Source organism: Nicotiana attenuata, unplaced genomic scaffold (assembly GCF_001879085.1).
Source record: "Nicotiana attenuata strain UT unplaced genomic scaffold, NIATTr2, whole genome shotgun sequence".
Taxonomy (NCBI): Eukaryota; Viridiplantae; Streptophyta; class Magnoliopsida; order Solanales; family Solanaceae; genus Nicotiana; species Nicotiana attenuata.
This window is the reverse complement of record NW_017671095.1, coordinates 115,923-139,266: the sequence shown is the minus strand read 5'-3', so window position 1 is coordinate 139,266 and position 23,344 is coordinate 115,923. Positions and strand designations below refer to the sequence as shown.

Genomic DNA, 23,344 nt, shown 5'->3' with positions numbered 1-23,344 from the left:
GCTCGTTCTTCATTATTGGAGCGTATCCGAGATCGGCAGTATGATGATCCCCATTTGTGTATCCTTAGAGACACGGTGCAGCACGGAGGTGCCAAGCAGGTTACCTTAGGTGATGATGGAGTTTTGAGACTGCAGGGTCGAGTTTGTGTGCCTAATGTGGATGGACTCCGAGAGTTGATTCTAGAGGAGGCCCATAGCTCCCGGTACTCTATTCATCCGGGCGCCGCGAAGATGTATCAGGATTTGCGGCAGCATTATTGGTGGAGGAGAATGAAGAAGGATATCGTTGCATATGTGGCTCGGTGTTTAAATTGTCAGCAGGTTAAGTACGAGCATCAGAGGCCTGGTGGGTTGTTCCAGAAGATTGAGATTCCTGAGTGGAAGTGGGAGCATATCACTATGGACTTTGTTGTTGGACTCCCACGGACTCAGAAGAAGTTCGATGCAGTGTGGGTTATTGTGGATAGACTTACCAAGTCAGCATATTTCATTCCTATGGCAGTCTCCTATTCTTCCGAGAGGTTAGCTGAGATCTATATCCGGGAGATTGTTCGTCTTCATGGTGTGCCTGATAAGCTAGGATTTTACCATAATTATACCCCTTACGTGCTATTGCTTTTGTCACAATTCACCACAAAATAGTCCCAAAAGGCTTACAAGTTGCGCTTGATTGCAGGTTTGAGCGACAAGACGACACATGTCAAAGATCGGCTCAAAACAGAGTGAAACCTGCCAAGTGTCAAGAACAAGTGAAGTGGGGAACAAGAAGACCTAGCGCGGACCGCACTGATTTGCCACGCGGCCGCGCTAGGAGATTCAGAGGGGTAAATTTTGAGGTGCAAGCCACGCGGCCGCGCTCCATTTCTGCGCGGTCCACGCAAAGGAAGTTCAGAAGGCTTAAATCCCACGCGGCCGCGCTACATATCAGTGCGGTCCGCGTGAAGGAGATTCAGAGACATGGAATTTTGGCCAAGACAAGCTATGCGGCCGCGCCCCATTCCTGCGCGGTCCGCGCCAACCCTCCGCCGCGGCTGCGCTACATTTGTGCGCAGTCCGCGGCCCCCAATTTCAGAGATAAGTTTTTAGAGTTCAATGTGCCTAACGCGGCCGCGCGACCTTTTTGCGCGGTCCGCGCTGACCCCGCATGGGTATTTTTGTCTAGAATTTCCAGCTCGGTATAAATAGATCTTTTTACCATTTTTAGGTCAAGTTTTAGATTCTGAACAAGAGCTGCGCTCGTGAGAACTATTGTGTAGCCTATTTTGGCAATTTTCCTCTTCAATATCATAGTTTTTAATTAGTTATCAATCATTATGTTATTTCTATTTCTACTGTTTCTTCTTTAATTATGTCTAGCTAAACCCATTAGCTAGGGTTGTGGCTCAACCCTAGTGTGGGTAGTTAATGGGTGTTGCATTCTAGGGTGAGATTGAGATTGGGTATTTGTTATTTGGGTTGATTTTGTGTTTCAATCTAGAATTTGTGGTTGCAAACATGAATTCAAGCTTAGTGAGTCTAACTCTTCTTGAGAAAGAGAGTCATATGACCCTAAAAGTTAACCCAACAAGGAATTGGGATGGACCCATGAAAATGGTAGTCCCAATTAACGGGTTAAACCTCGAAAGAGTAACTACCCTACTTGAGCCCTAGTTGCCCGGTCTAATTGGCCTACCTAATTGGTCTCGAGAGAGTCAATTGGGCAAAATCGTTCTCTCTACCGAGAGGTGTGAGAATGAGTGCAATTGTGCAACGGCTATAACAACAAACCCAGATTTATCAATCTTCCCTTAGTAGCTTCTACCCGTTATCTAGCCACCTAGGTAGTGTCACGACCCTAGTGCCTTTTCCTATATTAAGCACAACTTAGCAATATTCCCTTAGCATAATTTAGCTTTAATCCTTAGTTTACAATAGTAGTTTTAAATATAAAAACCCCCAAAAATGTTAGGAGTGCAATTAGAAGTACAAACGCAATTCTAGGCTAAACAGGCAATACAACTCCATTCCAATCTCCCTGTGGAAATTCGACCCCGATCCACTATTCGGGTATTAGTTATTGCTACCCACTCTTCCTACCATTGTGTAGTGTTGAGACGGACGCGATCAACTTTTTGGCGCCGTTGCCGGGGAGCTTACAGTGTTGACTATCTGTTTAGTTAGTTTTGTGCTTTGCTTCTCTTTCCTTCTTGTTTACTAATTCTGTTTGTGTCGATCAATCAGGTACTATGGCTCTCAATGCAAACGACCCTCTTGGCAACGTGAATGCGGGGGAGGAGGTAGANGATAACCCCAAGTCAAAGAAATACCAGCCACCCACCTCTGCCCCAACTGGCCAGTCCGAGGAGCCAGTTGCGGTAGCGCCTTCTGCTGGACCATCCTCCATCCCTGCCACTTCCACCAGTGAGCCCTTGCCCCCAGGTCCTTCTACTTCAGTTGACCCGGCAGTCCCTTCATCAAAGACTCATCGGTTCACTGCCCACCAGCTCAGTTAGTCTTTAGCCAGTTTGAACAACTGGATGTCAGCTGCGACATCCAAGTTGTCCACCTTGGCTACTACAGTTGAGGCCCAGTCAGCACCAGCCACTGTTCAGATTCCTCCTTCTATTGAGGAGACATTGAAGAAGCTCCTGGCCAACCAGGAGAAGATTTTGGAGACTCAGGCCACCTTGACTAAGGCGGTAGATTCGCATGGTAAGGCTTTGAAGGAGCTCGCCAAGGAACATAAGAAGATGAGAAAGTCAAGGGCGTCGAGGGAGTCAATGAAGAAGCTTCGAGCTGACGTGGACAAGCTATTGGCAGACCAGATGCCATTGGACTTGCTATTTGGGGACCCAACAGCATCTCAGCCAGAGCAGGAGGAGGAGCCTAGGCAACCAAGAAAGAAGAGGAAGCTTCCTAGCACTGAGGGTGTAGTGATCGAGGTAGCACAGGTTCAGGAGGGTCCCTCCAGTGTTGCACCGGATGCTCAGCCGGTCCATGTCCCAGACCCTGTCCCAGGAGCATAGCAGCAGCAAGCTGGGAACCAGTCTGAGGTTCCCACCAGTACAGAGGACCAGGGGACCACTGAGGAGCCCATGCAGACGGATCAGGCTTAGGGATCCTTTCTATATCCTTTTATCTTATTTTGTGCTTATTTGAGTAGTTGGCATTGGGGACAATGCCAGCTCTTATTCGTGGGGATGTGCCCTACCTTTTTGGATTATCTGGATGACTGTACATATTGGATTCTTATTTTATGTTTTGTTGCTTTGATTTTCTAGTTGGTCTGTATATAACTTCACACTCTAGCTACTTTTCTCGCACTTTTTATTCTCTTTTGCTCTGTATATAAAGTATTTTTGGTACATATTCATCCCTCATTGTATATTCTACTCCCCTATTGTACATATTCATTCGATTTTTCTATTTTCGCAAATTTTTTTTCATTTTTAGCTTAGTAGATAGGCTCGTAGCCTTTTGTTTTGTTTTTGGTGTTTTCAATAATCCCTTGGTTTTCTTAATGCCACGGTTCTTTCCAAGGGTAGAGTATAGGGTGAACCGGGTGGCTCTTCCCGATGATAGATGGAGTGACTACTTTCTTAAGGGTTTGAGTCTGTTTCTTTGATTTTTCTTTTGTTTTTGATGTTCCGTAGTTAAGGGTACCTCAGGCAAAGCTTCACTTGGGCCTAACACATTTGCCTTTGATCCCATGGTCAAAGACATAATGTTGTGTTTAGGGTGTGGTGAAAGTCGTGGATTTGAGACTCTTGCGTTGACCAAACAATCATCATGTGGTCTTTTTGGACCATTGTGCGCTTGAATCATGACTAAGGTCGTTGTGGCCCCTCGACTCGATATCTGTAGCAATCCCTTAGCATGTGTGGTGAGGAATAGAATTTTGAGTCCAAGTCCCAAGCCAATGGTCTAGAACTTGCCCCGAGTGTTTGTTGAGGCGAAATTATAGGTGAAGTTTGACTTGAGAAGTGACTATAGGCTCTCCTTGATTCAATTGTAAAATGAACAATTCCATGGCCTACCAATAAAATGATCCCTAGTTAACCCTTTTGAGCCTTAAACCTTCTTCTTTCATGAACCAATGTTACAAGCCTATACCCGTTTCTATCCTCTCTTGGCACCCACACTTCCCTTGAGTAGTGGCAAAGTCAAAGTTAGGGGGGAGAGAAAAGAAGGAAAACAAAAAGGGGAAAAGGTACTAAAGCAAAAAGAGAAAGGCAAAGCGATGAAAAAGAGAAAAAGAGAAAGACAAAAAGAAAGAACAAGGTGAAAAAGAATAAAAAGGGTTCAAGAAAAAAAGTGCAAAAGCCGTGGAAACAAAAGTAGAAAAAGGATAATTGATTTGAATTGCCTAAGAAAAAGTGACAATATGTCCCTTTAGCCTTTGAAAAGAAGTGGATTACTCAAATGAGTCAAGAAAGTGTGCCAAAATGAATCAAAGAAAGTGCTTAAGGGAAGATTGAACCCATTTGAACAAAACATGTCCTAACCTTACCCAAAAGCCCTCGCAATTGATTTCCCAAAAGCCCTATAGGATCTTGAGTCGAAGGGAACCCACATTAGTGGATACTTACATAAGGGTCAAGTATATGGTACCTAAAGCCGGACTTGTTACCTTCTTTGTGAGAGAAATGAGTGAAAGTCCTTCAAACCTCTATTTGTGTGTCAATACTCTAAAAGGTGAGGTTCGCTTAGGGAGAGTTGAGAATGTTTGAGTTTGGGTTCCACAATGACCAAGGTATTTGAGAAAAGCCCTTTGATGAAATATGTCAACCCTTGATGCTCTTTAGTCACACTTGATCCATAGTTTTCCAAAGCTCAACATGTGTTAATGATGCATTCGTATTGAGGGCAATTGTTAGCCCCAATTGATGCTTGTTGACGTTACTTTGCAAGAAATACCTCTGGAAACTCACGAACAACTGGTACTGAATCCATGGAAGGAACCCCCGCACAAGAATCACGGACATAAGCCAAATAAGCTAGACACCCCTTCTCGACCATATGTTGAGCCATCACATAAGTGATAACCCTGCTTATAGAATTGCCAGAAGTCCCTCTCCACTCTAATCGAGGGAACCCCGGCAAAGCTAAGGTCACCGTCTTGGCGTGACAATCCAATATAGCATGATAAGGTGACAGCCAATCCATACCCAAAATGACATCAAAATCAACCATATCGAGAAGTAGAGATCTACGCTAGTCTCAAGACCCCCAATGGTAACCACACACGAACGATATACACGATACACAACAATAGAATCTCCCACGGGTGTGGACACATACATAGGAGCACTCAAAGAATAACGAGGCACAACCAGATATGAAGCAAAATAGGATGACACATAGGAATTAGTAGACCCAAAAGAAATAGAACTGAGGCATCTCTACTGCAAACTAAAATCGTAGCTGTGATGATAGCGTCAGATGACTCAGCATCAGGCCTGGCTAGGAAAGCATAACATTGGGGCTGGGCCCCACCACTTTGAACCACATCCCTAGGACAGCCTCTTGCTGGCTTGCCTCCACCTCTAGCGGCCTGACCTCCACCTCTAACAGTCTGACCTCCACCTCTAGCGGCCTGACCTCTACCTATGGTTGCCTGACCTTGACGTCGCCAAAACTCAAGCCACAAATATAGGTAGTGAGGCAGTCGAAGCAATAATAAAACGCAACGCGAGTCAGGGTCGAATCCACAGGGAGTTAGAATTGGGATTAGGTATATATTTAGTGTAATTGTATGGTGTGCCTCAAGTTACACTTCCACATTCTTGTTCATTTTTTCTATTTCTACTCTAAGCTATTGATTGCAATTTTAAATTAAGAAGACAATATTTTTGGTTTTGGTTGTTTTTCAAATGATAAATGATGTAGGGCCGTGACTTCCACCTAGGTAGTTACCTAACGGGTTGTAAACTCTAGGAAAAGTTTGATTGGTCGGGGTTGTAATACAGCAATCACATGCAATTACTCACTCTATGCCTCTCGGTAGTTTGAGTGATTTTGCCCAATTCGGCTTTCTCAAGTTCAAATCGGTATTGCACAAAACAAGTGATATATTCTCAAGTCGGGTCTTACTATCTCTAGATTTGACCCTTTAACTGGGGCTATCAATTTCTTGAGTTCACCTCAATTTCTTGTTAGCCAAGTTTTCCTAGAATTAGTCTCTCTTTCTCAAGAAGAGACTAAGTCAATTAAGCATTAATCAATATTTGCAACCATTAATTATTGAATTCAAGCATGGACAAGGCTAAATATCACTAACCCAATCACAAACAAGCCATAAATCAAACACCCATTAAGTACCCACACTAGGGTTGGGCCACAACCCTAGTTAGAAATTTAGCTACTCATGATAAATGAAGAAAATAAAGAAGATATTAGGATAGAATGCATAATAATTTGTTAGGAAAAGAAAATCTAATGTTTAGAAGCTAACCTAGTACAATATTACTCAAAACAGTAAAGAAAACAGCTCAGGTGCTTGATAAGCTAGGATTTTACCATAATTATACCCCTTACGTGCTATTGCTTTTGTCACAATTCACCACAAAATAGTCCCAAAAGTCTTACAAGTTGCGCTTGATTGCAGGTTTGAGCGACAAGATGACACATGTCAAAGATCGGCTCAAAACGGAGTGAAACCTGCCAAGTGTCAAGAACAAGTGAAGTGGGGAACGGGAAGACCTAGCGCGGACCGCACTGATTTGCCACGCGGCCGTGATAGGAGATTCAGAGGGGTAAATTTTGAGGTGCAAGCCACGCGGCCGCTCTCCATTTCTGCGCGGTCCACGCAAAGGAAGTTCAGAGAAGGCTTAAATCCCACGCGGCCGCGCTACATATCAGTGCGGTCCGCGTGAAGGAGATTCAGAGACATGGAATTTTGGCCAAGTCAAGCTATGCGGCTGCGCCCCATTACTGCGCTGTCCGTGCCAACCCTCTGCCGCGGCCGCGGTACATTTGTGCGCGGTCCGCGACCCCCAATTTCAGAGATGAGTTTTTAGAGTTCAATGTGCCTAACGCGGCCGCGCGACCTTTTTGCGTGGTCCGTGCTGACCCCAGGAGTATTTTTGTCCAGAATTTCCAGCTTGGTATAAATAGATATTACCATTTTTAGGTCAACTTTTAGATTCTGAACAAGAGCTGCGCTCGTGAGAACTATTGTGTAGCCTATTTTGGCAATTAGTATTCAATCATTATGTTATTTTCTTCATCTATTTCTACTGTTTCTTCTTTAATTATGTCTAGCTAAACCCATTAGCTAGGGTTGTGGCTCAACCCTAGTATGGGTAGTTAATGGGTGTTGCAATCTAGGGTGAGATTGAGATTGGGTATTTGTTATTTGGGTTGATTTTGTATTTCAATCTAGAATTTGTGGTTGCAAACATGAATTCAAGCTTAGTGGGTCTAACTCTTCTTGAGAAAGAGAGTCATATGACCCTAAAAGTTAACCCAACAAGGAATTGGGATGGACCTATGAGAATGGTAGTACCAATTAACGGGTTAATCCTCGAAAGAGTAACTACCCTACTTGAGCCCTAGTTGCCCAGTCTAATTGGCCTACCTAATTGGTCGACAGAGAGTCAATTGGGCAAAATCGTTCTCTCTACCGAGAGGTGTGAGAATGAGTGCAATTTTGCAACGGCTATAGCAATAAACCCAGATTTATCAATATCCCCTTAGTAGCTTCTACCCGTTAGCTAGCCACCTAGGTAGTGTCACGACCCTAGTGCCTTTTTCCTATATTAAGCACAACTTAGCAATATTTCCTTAGCATAATTTATCTTTAATCCTTAGATTACAATGGTAGTTTTAAATATAAAAACCCCCAAAAAATGTTAGGTGTGCAATTAGAAGTACAAATGCAATTGTGAGCTAAACAGGCAATACAACTCCATTCCAAGCTCCTTGTGGAAATTCGACCTCGATCCACTATTCGGGTATTAGTTATTGCTACCCACTCTTCCTACCATTGTGTAGTGTTGAGACGGCCGCGATCAGTTCTCTCCCAAAACAAAACTTAACCTAAAATGACAAAAAGTTTTATTTATACTAAGCTAAAAACATCTAACGAAAATGCCCTTACGGAGGTTGTACGGCCGCACAATAATGTGTGCAGTCCGCACAAATAGACTTGGCTTGATAGGTTCCATCTCTGTGGCCGCACAATTCTGGATTGCAGCCCCACTCCTTCTTCTTGTGCGAACCGCACATTTATGAGTGCGGACGTACTCTTGCTTCTGCAGCAGCACAATAATAGTGTTGTCCATACTCCTTGACTTTGGACTTGAACCCAGCTCTCTGATTTCTCTTCTGCAGACCGCATATTTTTTAGTGCGGCTGCACAATTATGGTGCAGTCCGCATATCTTTAGCTTGCCCAAAACCAAATATCTGAATATCCTCTTCTACATCCACGCAATATTTGTGCGGTCCCCATACTCTGAAGAAAAACTGACATGGCTCTTTCCTTGTTTTGCCCGCACACAGTGTTGTGCGGTCCGCACTGTGGGACTTTTTGCCTTGTTTTGGTCTTTGTCCACTTTGACTCCTTTATGAGTTGATTTTAATTTCTTTCGCTCATATTGCAACACTCTTGCAAGCAAGCACATTTCATTAGTTTTCGGGAATGCCTTTAAGCATTTTTGAGCTAAAATGCAAGTATAAGAGAGCAAATAAGCGGTCAAAAATCCTACTTATCAACTCCCCCATACTTAATCTTTTGCTTGTCCGCATTCAATTAAGGCAATTACCACCTCCACTAGAAAAAGGGATATTTTAGCTGGCCTAAGGTGAATCAATCACATATCATTTGGGACCAACAGTTACCCACACCACGTACGAATTATAAACAATGCAATGGTTTGACTTTTTGAGTATAATAGTTCTAATGTGACACTAGAGCATCAAGAGTTGACATTATTCATCAAGGAAGCTCGCTCTTTCATGTAGGTCATTATGGATCCCAAACTCCTCCTCCTCTACTCTTCGTTAGCATATCTCACTTTAGAGTGTAATACTTGAATCAAGGATTGTGAAAAGTTCGCTCATCTCTCTCAAAAGAATGTCACAAGTCCGACTCTAAGTGTCATAAGCTTACCCCTCATGTAAATCACCACTAATGTAAGCTCACCCAACTTGAAATCATGTAGGGATTTTTCGGGATGTAATGAAGGCTATTTGGATCAAGGTAGGACTTGATGGAATAGAATGGGTTCATTATTCCTTAAGCACTCCATTTTCTCTTTTTGGCTCATACTTTGTCAACTCTTTGAGTCAATTTCTTTTTCCTCGGGGGAACTAGAGATACGTAACATCACTCTTTCTTGGTCATGACATTCAATTTTCTCCTTTTCTATTTACTCCATGCCTTTCATCATTGTTTTCTTTGAACTTTCTTTTTGGCATTTTTCTTTTTGTTCTTTCTTTCTTTTCTTTGCCTTACCTTTTATTCATTTCTCTCTCTTCTTTGTACCTTTTATCACTTTCAAACTCCTCTTATCTCCCCCAAACTTATGTTTTTGCCAATTGTTTCTCAAGAATGCTAAGGAAAGATTGGGTGACAAGAGAGGTTCATTACAAAACGGATAAAGGTTTGTAACGTGGTTATTGAAAGAAAAAGGGCTTAGGGTCAAATGGGTTAATTAGGGATATCACATTGGCAGGCAATGGAAGATTTCAAACTTCAAATCGGATCAAGAAGGGCCTACATTCATTTCTCAAGCCAAGCTACACTTAGAATTTTCCCTAGAAAAACATTCGCGGCAAGTTCTAGACTATTAGCACGGATACTTGGACTTGCAACTCAATACCTCACCTCTCACACTGCTGGATTGCTAAAGAGAACGGAGTCAAGGGCCCACAACAACCCTAGTTAAGATTGAGAATCAAAAATGGCTCGACTGAACCACTCGAATGACTGCGTAAGTCAACACAAGAGTCAAAAGGTCACAATTAGAGCTATTTTCTGCCAACAACTTGTTTTTAACCATAAGGTCATAGGTAAATGTGTTGGTACCAAGTGAAGCATGCTTGAGACCCTTTTATTAATTACTACTATATTTGCCTAAACATAAAAGAAAATAAACCCAATCCCTTAAGAAGGTTGTCACGCCATCCATCGTTGGGAAGAGCCACCCAGTTCACACAAAATCCACCTTTGGAAAGAACTGTGGCATTAAGAAAACCATAGGCTTATTTTTCACTCAAAATGAATCACCTTGATCATAACCACTATCATCTTGCATGAATTGTTTCGGACGGCTATGCATTTGTTGACCTTGTTGTCGTCTCTTGTTCATCATCATACTTACACCTTCCATCGCATTCACTTGTTTCGGCCCTTGAACTTGTTGAAGCTGAGCTTTGGCCTATTGGTTCATTGTAGTTGTCAACTCTACAATAGCTTGCCCATGATCATGTAGTTCATTGTGTAGGTAAATAATATTAGGGTCACCTTGCGGAACATTGGCTCTACTTTAACACATTGATGAGGTATCCGCCATCTCATTAAGAATTTCACAAGCTTCGGCATAAGGTGTGTTAATGAATTTCCCATCAGCGAGTTGATTTACCACACTTTGATTGTTGTATTGATCCCCCTGTAGAAGGTTTGTTGGATCACGGCCCTGATCATATCATTATTCGGGCACTCTTTGACCATGGTACGATATCTTCCCCAAATCTCGTGCAATGGCTCATTGGGTTCTTGCTTGAATGCAAGAATCCCATCCCGAAGTGTCGCCATATGTCCCGGAGAGAAGAATTTGGCAATGAATTTCTCCGCCAAATCATCCCATGTATGGATGGAATGATTGGGCAATCTCTCTAAATAGTCCAATGCCTTTCCCGGTAGAGAAAAGGGAAATAGCCTCAACCGCAGCGCATCCTCGGAGACATTTGTTTGCTTTCTCCCCCAACAAGTATCGATGAACCCTTTGAGATGCTTGTAGGCATTTTGACTCGGAGCCCCGGTGAAGAATCCCCATTACTCAAGTAGTGTGATCATCACATTAGTGATTTAGAAGTTGCCCACTCTAATACGGGGTGGGACTATAGTACTTGCATAACCCTCGTTCGGTAATTGTCGGTGAGTTGCTGCTCTTGGTGGAGGTGGGGGAGGGACGGGAATATTATATTGAGGTGGGCGTCCTCGTCTATTTGCTTGATGTTCAAGAGGAACCTAATCCATTTGGTCATCATCCACGTCCTTCCCCATTGGAAAACTCCCAATGGGCTCGTTGTTGAGAGCCACTGTCGCACCTAAAATCAATTCAAAAACAAAGTTAGCGACTCAGAAGGAAAAGAAGACAAATTACACAAAAACCTAGATATATAGCTAAATCCGTTTAATTCCCCAGCAACGGCGCCAAAAATTGATGTCGCCCAAACTCACGCCACAAATATAGGTAGTGAGGCGATCAAAGCAATAATAAAACCCAACACGAGTCGGGGTCGAATCCACAGGGAGTTAGAATTGGGATTAGGTATATATTTAGTGTAATTGTATGATGTGCCTCAAATTACACTTCCATATTCTTGTTTGTTGTTTCTATTTCTACTCTAAGCTATTGGTTGCAATTATAAATTTATAAGACAATATTTTTGGTTTTGGTTGTTTTTCAAATGATAAAAGAACTAGGATCGTGACTTACACCTAGGTGGTTACCTAACGGGTTGTAAACTCTAGGGCAAGTTTGATTAGTCGGGGATGTAATATAGCAATCACACGTAATTACCCACTCTATACCTCTCGGTAGTTTGAGTGACTTTGCCCAATTTGGCTTTCTCAAGTCCAAATGGGTATTGCACAAAACAAGTGATATATGCTCAAGTTGGGTCTTACTATCTCTAGATTTTACCCTTTAATTGGGGCTATCAATTTCTTGAGTTCACCCCATTTCTTGTTAGCCAAGTTTTCCTATACTTAATCTCTCTTTCTCAAGAAGAGACTAAGTCAATTAAGCATGAGTCAGTATTTGCAACCATTAATTCTTGAATTCAAGCATGAACAAGGCTAAATATCACTAACCCAATCACAAACAAGACCTAAATCAAATACCCATTAAGTACCCACACTAGGGTTGGGCCACAACCCTAGTTAAAAATTTAGCAACTCATGAAAAACGAAGAAACTAAAGAAGATATTAAGATAGAATGCATCAAATTGATTAGGGAAAGAAAATCTAATGTTTAGAAGCTAATCTAGTACAATATTACTCAAAATAGTAAAGACAACGGCTCAGGTGCTCTCCCAAAACAAAACTTAACCTAAAAAAGATAAAAAGTTCTATTTATACTAAGCTGAAAATATCTAACAAAAATGCCCCTACAGAGGTTGTGCGGCCGCACAATAATATGTGCGGTCCGCACAAATAGACTTGGCTTGATAGGTTCCATCTCTGCGGCCGCACTCTTTCTTCTTGTGCGGACCACATATTTATGAGTACGGCCGCACAATTATAGTGTGGTACGCACTCCTTGACTTTGGACTTGAACCTAGCTCTCTAATTCTTCTCTCTTGCGGACCGCATAATTTTGAGTGCGGCCGCACAATTATGGTGCGGTCCGAATATCTTCAGCTTGACCAAAACCAACTCCCTGAATCTCCTCTTCTGCAGCCACACATTATTTGTGTGGTCCACATACTCTGAAGAAAAACTGACATGGTTTTTCTCCTTGTTTTGCGGCCGCACACAGTATTGTGCGGTCCGCACTGTGGGCCTTTTTGCCTTGTTTTGGTCCTTGTCCACTTTTGACTCCTTTATGAGTTGATTTTGATTTCTTTGGCTCATATTGCAACACTCTTGCAAGCAAGTACATTTCATTAGTTTTTGGGAATACCTTTAAGCATTTTTGAGCTAAATCGCAAGTAAAAGAGAGCAAATAAGCGGTCAAAAATCCTACTTATCATACCCCTACCTCTAGCTGGGTGAGCGGGCGGTGGTGCACCCGATGCCGGAATCATGGCACGAGAACTCTGCTGTGGCGTACCGCCCAATAATCTCGGACAGATCCTCCTGATATGCCCAAAATCGACACACTCAAAACATCCATCCCGGTGTTGTGGCTACTGAAACTGAGGCTGACCCGAAAGGGTCGGATGACCACGGTAATAACTTTGAATAGGAGGTGCACTGATAGGAGCTGGCGGTGCACTGTAGGCGGGCTACCTAGAATGAGGCACATAAGGAACACGACTCCCTAAAACGCTGACTGATATGGCCTGGGAGGATGACCCCTACCAAAAGTACCCCTGCCTCCGGATGAGGCACCACTAAATCCACCGGAATGATGAGGCCTCTTATCAGACCCCTGCCCTCTCTCCTGTGAAAGAATATCCTCGATCTGCCTGGCGACATTGGCAGCCGTCTGAAAAGAAATCTCACTTCCGATCTCCTTGGCCATCTGCAACTTGATAGGATGAGCGAGTCCCTAAATAAACCTCTCTCTCTCTCTCTCTCTCTATCTCCCTCTCTCTCTCCCTCCCTCCCTCCCTCTCTCTCTCTCTCTCTGTCTCGGTAGGAAGCAGAAGAATAGCATGACGAGATAAGTCCACAAAGCGGGTCTCATACTGGGTGACGATCATACTGCCCTGCTGGAGGCGCTCGAACTACCTGCGCTAGCTCTCTCTCTAAGTGATAGGGAGGAACTTCACAAGAAATATCTAAGAGAACTGGTCCCAAGTAAGAGTAGGCGACACAGCTGGTCTGGTAGATACATAATACTTCCACCATCTCTTGGCGGAACCCGTCATCTGAAATACAACAAAGTCGTCCCCATTGGTCTCCATTATGCCCATGTTCCGCAGCACCTCATGGCAGCGGTCAAGGTAATCCTGTGGGTCCTCAGAAGATGCTCCACTAAAGTGATATGGGAAGAGCTTGGTAAGCTTGTCCAATATCAATAAGCCCTCAGAAGTCATGGCATGACCATCACCGTCCTGTGCTGCAACAGCTGGCTGAACTACCCCAACTAGCGGGGCTGTTGGAGTCTAATATTGGGGAGCCATCTGCTCCGGAGTGTGGGTAGCGGGAGTCTATGCTCCTACCCCATATTGAGAGACGGCTGGTGCCATAGGAAATGTACCGTCCTGGGCCACACTCTCCATAAGGCCCACCAAACAGACCAAAGCATCCTGAACCACTGGGTGGTGATGAACCCCTGCAGGACCTGAGCTGGTCTGACAGGCACAGTCTGGGCTAGAACCTCCTCATCAAACTCTACCTGAAGCTCCACCGTTGGTGCTGTTGCTCGAGATCTGGGCTGTACTCTGCCCCTGCCTCGGCCTCTAGGACGACCTCGGCCTCGACCTCTTCCCCTCGTAGGAGCTGATGCTGGGGGCTTTTGCTGCTACAGGCTGAAGATACGGTGCGTGCTCTCGCCGTCTGCGAGAGAACAGAATACAAGGGTTCAATCAGCAACGATAGAATAAAATTGCATGACAAAGAAGAATAGAGGTGAAACTGTTCCTAACTCCATAGCCTCTGGAAGATAAGTACAGACGTCTCCATGTCGATCCTCCAAACTCTACTAAGTTTTCTCGTGACTCATTAGACCTATGTAACCTAGGGCTCTGATACCAACTTGTCACGATCTGAAATTTCCACTGTCAGGACCGTGATGGCGCCCAACATTTCACTTGCTAGGCAAGCCAAGTTAGAACATATTATCCATTTTTAACAGTTGAATTGAATAACGAGAAATATTGAAATATCTGAGATATGAATGCGGAAGCTAAAACTGTCAAACACCTACTACAAAATCCCTGAACCTGGTGTCACAAGTGCACGAGCTACTAGAGTAATACATACAAGGGTTGAAAATAAATACAAAGATGTCTGGATGATAATACACAGCTAGATATAAAAAGGAAGGGGACTTCAGGAGATGCGGGCTAAGCAGTTATACCTAAGTCTCCGCAGGCTATCCAATCTGAGCTCTCTAGTAGCCGCCGCTGGGACTGACTCCAAACTATGCACAGAAGTGCAAAGTGTAGTATCAGTACAACTGACCTCATGTACTAGTAAGTGTCGAGCCTAACCTCGACGAAGTCGTGACGAGGCTAAGGCGGGCCACTTACACTACAACTTGTACGTAGTATATAATAATGACAGAAGATATGAATACATAACAGAATTAAACAGTCAACTGAAAATAATAACCACAGTCTCAGGAATAAACCACTATCGTACATAATTACCAATATTTACAGTTCAAATAAAAACATCGGAAACCAACGCAACTCAAGAAATGGAAACATATAGGTTGTTGCGTAGCGCAACCTGATCCCACCAAACAAAACAAAATCCTCCCTTATTTCACCGTAACAGCATCAACAATAGAGATAATATACATAAATATGTTGCGGCGCACAACCCGATCCCACCATATATCAATATCAGTATCATAGTCACCCTTATTTCGCCATATCAATCCACCCTTATTCCACATGTTGCATCGTGCAACCCGATCCCACAGTATAGTATATTTTCACCCTTATTCCACCACATTAATCCACCCTTATTGCACCTGTTGCGGCGTGCAGCCCGATCCCACTATATCAGTACCAAATACTCAATGCATAGTCACATCAATATTTCAAACCACAAAACCTATACGATGAATAAATAGCAAACTAAACCAAAAAGGGAAACCTTGTGCAATATAGAAATCTTCACGAGTAATACTACACAGCGAGACCAATCTAGTTATCTACAATTAGAAGTTGCATGTAAGTCAATTTAAGCAAATAGCAGGGAATCATGAAACTATGGAAGATTTAACATCATTAACATGAGAAGATATTGATTAACAAGTAGCAGTTAAGCATGGAAAGCATTTAGAGCATATAACAGTTAAGACGGGGAAGGAAATAATCAAGGAAAAGCGGGAAATCAGGGAAGAAAAATAATTTCTTGACGTATAAGCACTTGTCGCCTCTCATATACGCCACTCACATGAAATTCACATAGCACATAGTACGAGGGTTCCTAATTCCCTCGAGTCAAGGTTAGACACAATATGTACCTCGCTCCAAAGACCATTCAAAGCTCAACCACAGCTTTGCCTTTCAAACAAGCCTCCGAACCAACAATAACTAGCAAATTACCAGCCAAACGATTCAAAGTAAACCTTGGGAATCACCCATGGTTGCAAAATATTCAATTTAGATCATTATTGAAAAAGTCAACAAAAGTTAACTCCCAGACCTGTCTGGTCCAAAACCAAAATTCGAACTAAAATCGATTACCCATTCACCCCCGAGCCCGTCATGTAATTTGTTTTGGAATTCGACCACAATTTGAGGTCTAAATCCCAATTTCTTAAAAATTCCTAATTCTACCCAAACGCCCAAAATTCCACCATGAAAATACTAGATTTTAGGTTAAAGCTTGTGAAATGTAATAAAATATTGAAAAAAAATGGGTTAGGACCACTTACCAATGATTTGGGGAAGAAAGAGTCTTGGAAAAATTGCCCCTAGGGTTTTCTTGTATTGAAAATTTGAATAATGAGTGAAAATTCCATTTTTTCTAACTATTCGATCAGTTACAGGTACCGCATTTGTGACCTGGGGTTCGAAAATGCGAACCCCGCAAATGCAAAGAATGATTACCTGTTACCTTCGCAAATACGAACCTGTGTTCACAAATGTGGACTGCCAGGAACGCAAATGCGATCAAAACTTTGCAAATGCGAAGGTCCACCCCCATCCCACTACTCGCAAAAGCGATGGCCTCTGTGCATGTTACACCCCATGGTTTCGTACGTAAGAGTACGTCGTAAGTCAATTGATGTAAGCTAACAAATGAAATCATCGTTGAAAATTTTACAAAGTTAGTTAATCATGTTAACGTGGAGGTTACAAATATTGAAGATTATGAACAACAAGTACAAAGAGCGTTGGAAGGTTCAGAAGCTAAAGGAATTGAAGAAAATAATGTTTCGTCGAAAGTCGACAAGTTGGGAATGTAATAACATGTACTTTTGGGGGGTGAGACTACGGTGCTTAACATGATAAGGAGGTTATGTTATGATTTAGGTTAGTCGTATTATAGTCGTGTGTTATGTTTTGAAGTCAAGCGAGTTGTGGAACAAAAGTCGATGAAAGTCATCACAAGTTACGTTCATAAGTTTTACTGAAAATTTGGGTCAAATGTAACTGCGATTTTCTCTTAATATATTTAGATTAATGGGGTGTTAAATCCATCAAATTGAATCTCTATGAGTATACTTTATAACACATTAAACTGTTTGTTAATACGACATCGGAGTAGAGAGATATGGGCATTTTTGCAAGACTGCGCAGGCTGCTAGGTGACAAGTAGGTGTGTCACCTACTTGCTTAAATGAGAGACCAAAAATGGTCCAATTCGGGTCGTCCAAAGAGGCCTTTTAAAGGCCTATTTTATTCATATATTATACTTAAAATAGGGCATATAAACCATACATAAGCTCTGCAAAAATCCTCCCAAAAATTTCCCATAAACCCTAATTGATTTCTCTCCCTTTCAAGTTCTAATTGGAGGTAAAACCTAGAGTTTGAAGAACCAAGTTAGGAGCTGAGTTATCCAACAAATAAGGTGAGTTTACTGCTATGTTTCATCCATTTTTTTCTTCTGTAAATTCATGATAAGTTGTTCTATACTTGTAAGAACTCACGGGATGGTGATCGGAAGCCGTGAGTTCAAGTTATTCACTTGTAGCGGACTGTTTTGTGGATTATTTTGTGTTGTTGTTGGTTTGCGTGTTTTACTACTGTTTTGTGGAGTTTTGGAGGAGGAAGGGTGTGGATAAAAACCATATAACTGTAGGGTGGTGGGCTGGTCGTTCATCGTAATATTTTCGGGTCGTTTGACACTACTACGATGTTCATGAAGATATTGAGGTGTAGTGGGCTGTTTGGTAGTATTTGATGGTGTATATAAGGTTGGAAAATAATATATATATATATATATATATATATATATATATATGTTGTTATTGTTTTGTTCTTGTGTTGTTGATTTTATCTTGAATTTGGAGGAAGAAAGGATTATAGGGGAGATGCTGCCCATTTTAATACAAAATAAGCTTGTCGTTCGTTGTGCAATAGTTGTACCTTTCGTAACATAATGATAGTATTATTATCGTTGCTGTAGATTAAGGTGCGAAGAGGCGAGTTCAACTTGGTTATTGGAAAGATTGTTATAAGGTATGTTAAGGCTAAACCTTTCTTTCATTTGGCATGATCCAGTAACTACATGTGTTTGACAACGAGACATAAAGAGATATTAATACTCCCGAATTTATATACACCATCCTAGTCTCATAAGTTACAGTATTCTCCCTTATCGGGACTTCATATTCAGTTTAGTTTTGTCTTCTGTCAGCCAAGAGAGCAGAGAGTATATATATATATACAGTATTATAGTATTTTCACCACCATCGAGCTATAATCGATGGGCAGGCCCCTATTCGGCAACCTCTGATCAGATGGTGAGTTATATATCGAGCCTACTGTGGCCGAGCGCCTATGAGTGATCCTAGTATGGCCGAGATATAGAGCCTAGTATAGCCGAGCGCCTATGAGTGAGCCTACTACGGCAGAGCAGTTACACATACCAAGCCTTAAAAGGCCGGACAACTATTTTACTTACTATATTGAGAGAGTTGGGTCAGTATCAGCAGGTAAGCATATATTCAGATTATCTTTGACTCACAGCTACTTTCAGTTATTATATTATCAGTTCAGTTTCAGCTTGCAGTTATCATGTTGCCTTAAATACTCGGTACATTATTTCGTATTGACGTCCCTTTTTGCCGGGGATGCTGCATTTCATGCATGCAGTTCCTCATTGACAGTTGGACAGACCCTCCCAGCAGACAGAGTTAAACATCAGCTTAGTTGGTAAGCTCCACTTCCTCGGAGATGCCAGGTCTAGACCTTGGAGTCCATTGTATATATATACAGGTTTGATGGGTAAGTCGAGGCCCTGTCCCGACCATGGTACAGTTCAGTTATCTCTAGAGGCTTGTAGACAATCCTGTATAGTTTGTATATCAGTATATGTTCATGGCGGCCTCGTCAGCCTCCACAGTTTTATATATATATATATATGAGCTTTTGGGTTTGTTTACCCCACAGATGAGAGAGATGTTATTTTCAGACGGTTCAAAATATGGCCTCATCGGCCTAAGTTGAGGGTTACCCTTTCAGAGTCCACAATTACAGAGTGGTACGCTCGGGCCGAGTACGGGACCGGTTGCCGGCCACACCTCCCCAAGTTCGGGGCATGACAAACTTGGTATCAGAGCAGTTCTATCCTAGGGAGTCTACAAGTCGTGCCTAGTCGAGCCTTGTTTATAGATGTGTTGTGCACCACATTATATAAACAGGAAGCTACAAGGCATTTAGGAGTATGTTACCCTTCTTTAAAATCCACATCTGAGCCATAAGAGTTCGAGCCAAGATTTATGTTTGCTAATTATAGAGATGCTTGCAATTTGAAAAATTATATCTAGCCAGAGGGCTAATACAGCAGCAGGTAAGGGCACTAGTAGAGAGAGAATTCATGACAATGTGGCTCAGTTTGAGGCCCTATCAGATTGTGCATACCGGATGTGCGAATTTCCTACTTAAGACCCTAAGACGTGAATATATAATATACCTCTCGAATAGCAGGCCATGGGAGTATTAGAAGGTAAAAGAATTAAGTTTCAACAGATAATAAAAGCAAGGTGGATAAGGGTACGAGGTACCCAGTTAGTGAAGATTATCAGTTTTTAAAATTCAGGCAGGGAAATATAAGTATTTGAGTTATCGTCAACAGTAACAAAAGTATGTACAATTGGACACACCCATATTAGTTATGTCTTGTGGGAGCTAACAATTATTGTTTAAGAGAAAGATGGGACATCAGGTTCCAGCTGGGGTTAGAGTAACCCAAAATGGTGGATGGATTGTGATCATTAGCTAAAATTCTCAAAGGATAGTGCAAACGTGGTAATAGATCTCCTTGTGAGACACTCAGGTGGTGCACTCTAGAATAGAACAGTCAGATATGAATACCAGTATGTCCAAAAATATTTCAGAAGATAGACAGTAGAATCCTAGAAGGGATAAATATTTACCTTTGTATGGCTCCCGTCTCTAGTAAAGAGAGAATGCTAGGCGACCCGAAGAGCCAGTGGATAGAGCAAGGGGAGCTAAAAGCGAAAGAATGTTTTGTTGAAGCTTTTAGAATAAGGTAATAAACAGAGATATTAGCAGGAGAATAAGAAGAGTGTAAATGAGGCATTACGAGTAAGATGTGATAAAAGGGTGGTAACTGTAAATCATAATATGATATGATGAAAGAGGCTATAGTAAAGTGAAGGAAAAGACAAGGGGTGTCAGGCCTTGAGACAATAAAAGAGTATAGACCAAAAGTCATATCCTCATTCCGAGAAATGAGTTGGTGAGTCCAATATGATTACCAGAACAAAAATTTAAGACCTCCGGAGTAAGAGAAATTAACATGGGCTAGTGAACAAGATAAACTGAACATCAATTAGGGATCGAATGATGTGATAATTGTCGACATCAAGAGAATTTCAAAGATCGCATTCCAGTAATAATAAAATGGACAGCATAAGAATAACCTTTAAAGGTCATTCAGGAAGACACTCCGCCAAAGCAAAAACATTGAGCAAAGTTAAGCTTAAGGGACTAAGTGTGCCTGTTACACTATGTGTCACCCTCGTGCGTAAGGAATTCTGTTATCCTTGGTAGAGAAGGGTTATCTCAAGGCGAGTGTGAGTCAGTGAAAATGTGAAAAGACGCCAAAGATGAAGAGGTAAACCATATATAGGTAAATCTTCATAGCACTCAATGCTAGTACTCCCCTAAATGGGGGAAGACGATGTGATATGGTAGTAATTTGGAGTTATGTAATTCAAGTAACTATGGAATAGTAAAGAAAGAATGCAGTAAAAAGGCAAAAGGAATGAGATTGCATTTATTGAGATCCTACAGATATGCTACGACTCTAGAACATTATGCAAGCACGATGTCGGGAGAGGTAGTAAGGGTTCCCACACCAGATGTTATTGATAAATAAGTGTGAATGAACATTTGATACATTAGGAGTCAGTGCAAAAGGTAAGTTAAGACAAAAGACATAAGCCAAGAGAGGTTACACAAAATATAAATATGAGCATGGGCTGACGAGTAACTAGTATTGATTCCGAAAAAGCTTGGTTATGGCTAGACAAGAGGCCTCAGATAAATCAGTAGATCATGCAAGATAAACGTAATGAAACCCAGCATGGGAAATTCAATCTCTCATATACGAGATCATAATCCTCGAGAAATATTCAGATAGGAGTTGGGGTAGTAGAAGGTACAGTATAAGTGTTACGGAAATAAAAGAGAGTGCCACTAGGGAGACAATTGAAAATTCAATTCAGAAGCGACCCTACGAGCCCAAGGGCGTGGAGGTAAGTAACTAAGGATAATGATAGGCGAGTAAGAACGTTAGAAATTCCGTGGGGTATATAGGGTAATAATCTCGTAGCTTTACAAGAGCCAGAGGGTCTTCCCTAAGCACTGTAAAGAAAGACTAGCTGAGAAAATAAGGAAGAAGGCTTCAAGCTAAGCATAGTGACCTAAAGAGGAAATGATCTTATAACAACAGTCGCACCACAACATTGTACACACTCCATAAGAAAGTGGCACCTATCGTGCCTAATGAACGGAAATAAAAAGTAATATTCGAGATTATATGAGTTGAACGAAATTCCAAAAAGTATGGGCACTAAGATAACCAAGTACTCATGCAACAAGTGGCAGAACGACCAGGAAAAGTAATTGCTTACTTTTTAAAGAAGGATGAAAAGGCGCGAAAGGAATTATTCGATCAATGACCCAGAGTTAGTTACATTATGAATGCACTTAAGATTTCGGAGTGTTATCCATGTAGCATATATGTTGACAATGATACAGCTACAGTAGACTCCAGTATAAGTTAAAAGAAAGAATTGAGTCCATGTCACAGACAAAAGCTTGAATTGCTAGAAGGTTATATCATGGATGTTCCATAGCATCCACGAGGGGCTAAAGTAATAACTCATACCCTGAGCCGCAGATCGGAAGATAGCTTAAGCCTACTTAAAGGCTAAGAGAGAAGAGGAAACTAAAGAGTTACATTAGCTAAGTAAATCAGGAGTCTGATTACTAGACCAAGATAATTATAGAAATCGTGATTGAGAGCATTGTAGAATCACCCTTAATATCAGATGTACAAGAGAGATAGTGAAATAGTCATATTCTATAACGGCTCTACGATAAAGCTAGCTAGAAGAGTACTATCCTCATAGGAAGTAAGTATGGAGCTCCCACCGGATTGAGAATACACCAGAGGTGCAAGTATTATAGTAGAGCTTCAAGTTGTGGATGTGAATTCCACCTATGTGGAAGGGAAGTTATGAAAGAGAAAATATATGATGCTACTTTAGAGGTAAGTAAAGAAATGGCAACGAAGGTACGAGATACTCAAATGCAGAAGCTTGGTAATAGTACAGACATCGGATAGAGGGATAGAAACGTCGTGATTCAGTATCCATAAATGATAGTGGTGTCATTACTAGCATATCATACACCATATGGTTCCAGGTACTGAGAGGTCTAGTTAAGAAAGTACAGAATATCTAGAGATGGCGTGATGTTTTGCTTGAGGTTCCAGAATAACATAAGGATATGGTTCTAGAAAGTGAAAGGAAGGTTGTGAGTACCATAAATAGAAATGTGTAGGTCGCAAGCTAAAGTATGGTAGAGAAACAAGGTTTTAGGTGGACAAGAGTAAGGATAAGAAAAGGTGAGTGAGAAGGTGACGAGAATAGGAAAGTCCTCGGGATCAAACCCATCACAACAAGAGAGTTGATGGTTTCCATAAGTTATAAAAAGCTTAGTATAGCCTGAGTGAACTCAGAGGAGTTTAAGCCTAAGAGAATTTAGAAGAGATGGAATGCTTCCCTGGTGGTAGAATAAGGGTGTAATTGTGATAGATAAGAGGATGACGTTCAGGCATTTAATTGGGTAATGATTTTGAGAAAAGGTATTTCATGAATTGCGCGGGATTAGAATACCCCCCCATAAGATGAATTACATTGGGATGCTATGAAATACGATTATTGAAGTATAGTATTAACCCTAAGTGGATCAGGCAAATAACTCCAGATGTTCCCAATGAGACGTGAGTCCTAGTGATAATATATTACATAAGAGTTTCAAGTTACCAGTTGTAGATTATAGATCAACATTAAGGTGAATCAACAATAGTTGGATAAAAGTTCCAAAGTACGAGATGAGATTTGTCTGTCATTCTTAA

The 23,344-nt window shown here is 41.8% G+C and overlaps 1 protein-coding gene across 1 annotated transcript in view; it reads right to left on the bottom strand.

The window, feature by feature from the left end:
* The window catches only part of LOC109205891, a 24,234-nt gene extending 15,970 nt beyond the window's left edge, over positions 1–8,264 (bottom strand). The window contains exons 1-3 of the mRNA XM_019368647.1: positions 8,067–8,264; positions 2,929–3,027; positions 2,781–2,865 (exon numbers count right to left, since the gene is read on the bottom strand). Coding sequence (XP_019224192.1) covers positions 2,781–2,865; positions 2,929–3,027; positions 8,067–8,264 — 382 coding nt within the window. The remainder of the gene's footprint in view (positions 1–2,780; positions 2,866–2,928; positions 3,028–8,066) is intronic.
* Between the last annotated feature and the right edge of the window lie 15,080 nt (positions 8,265–23,344).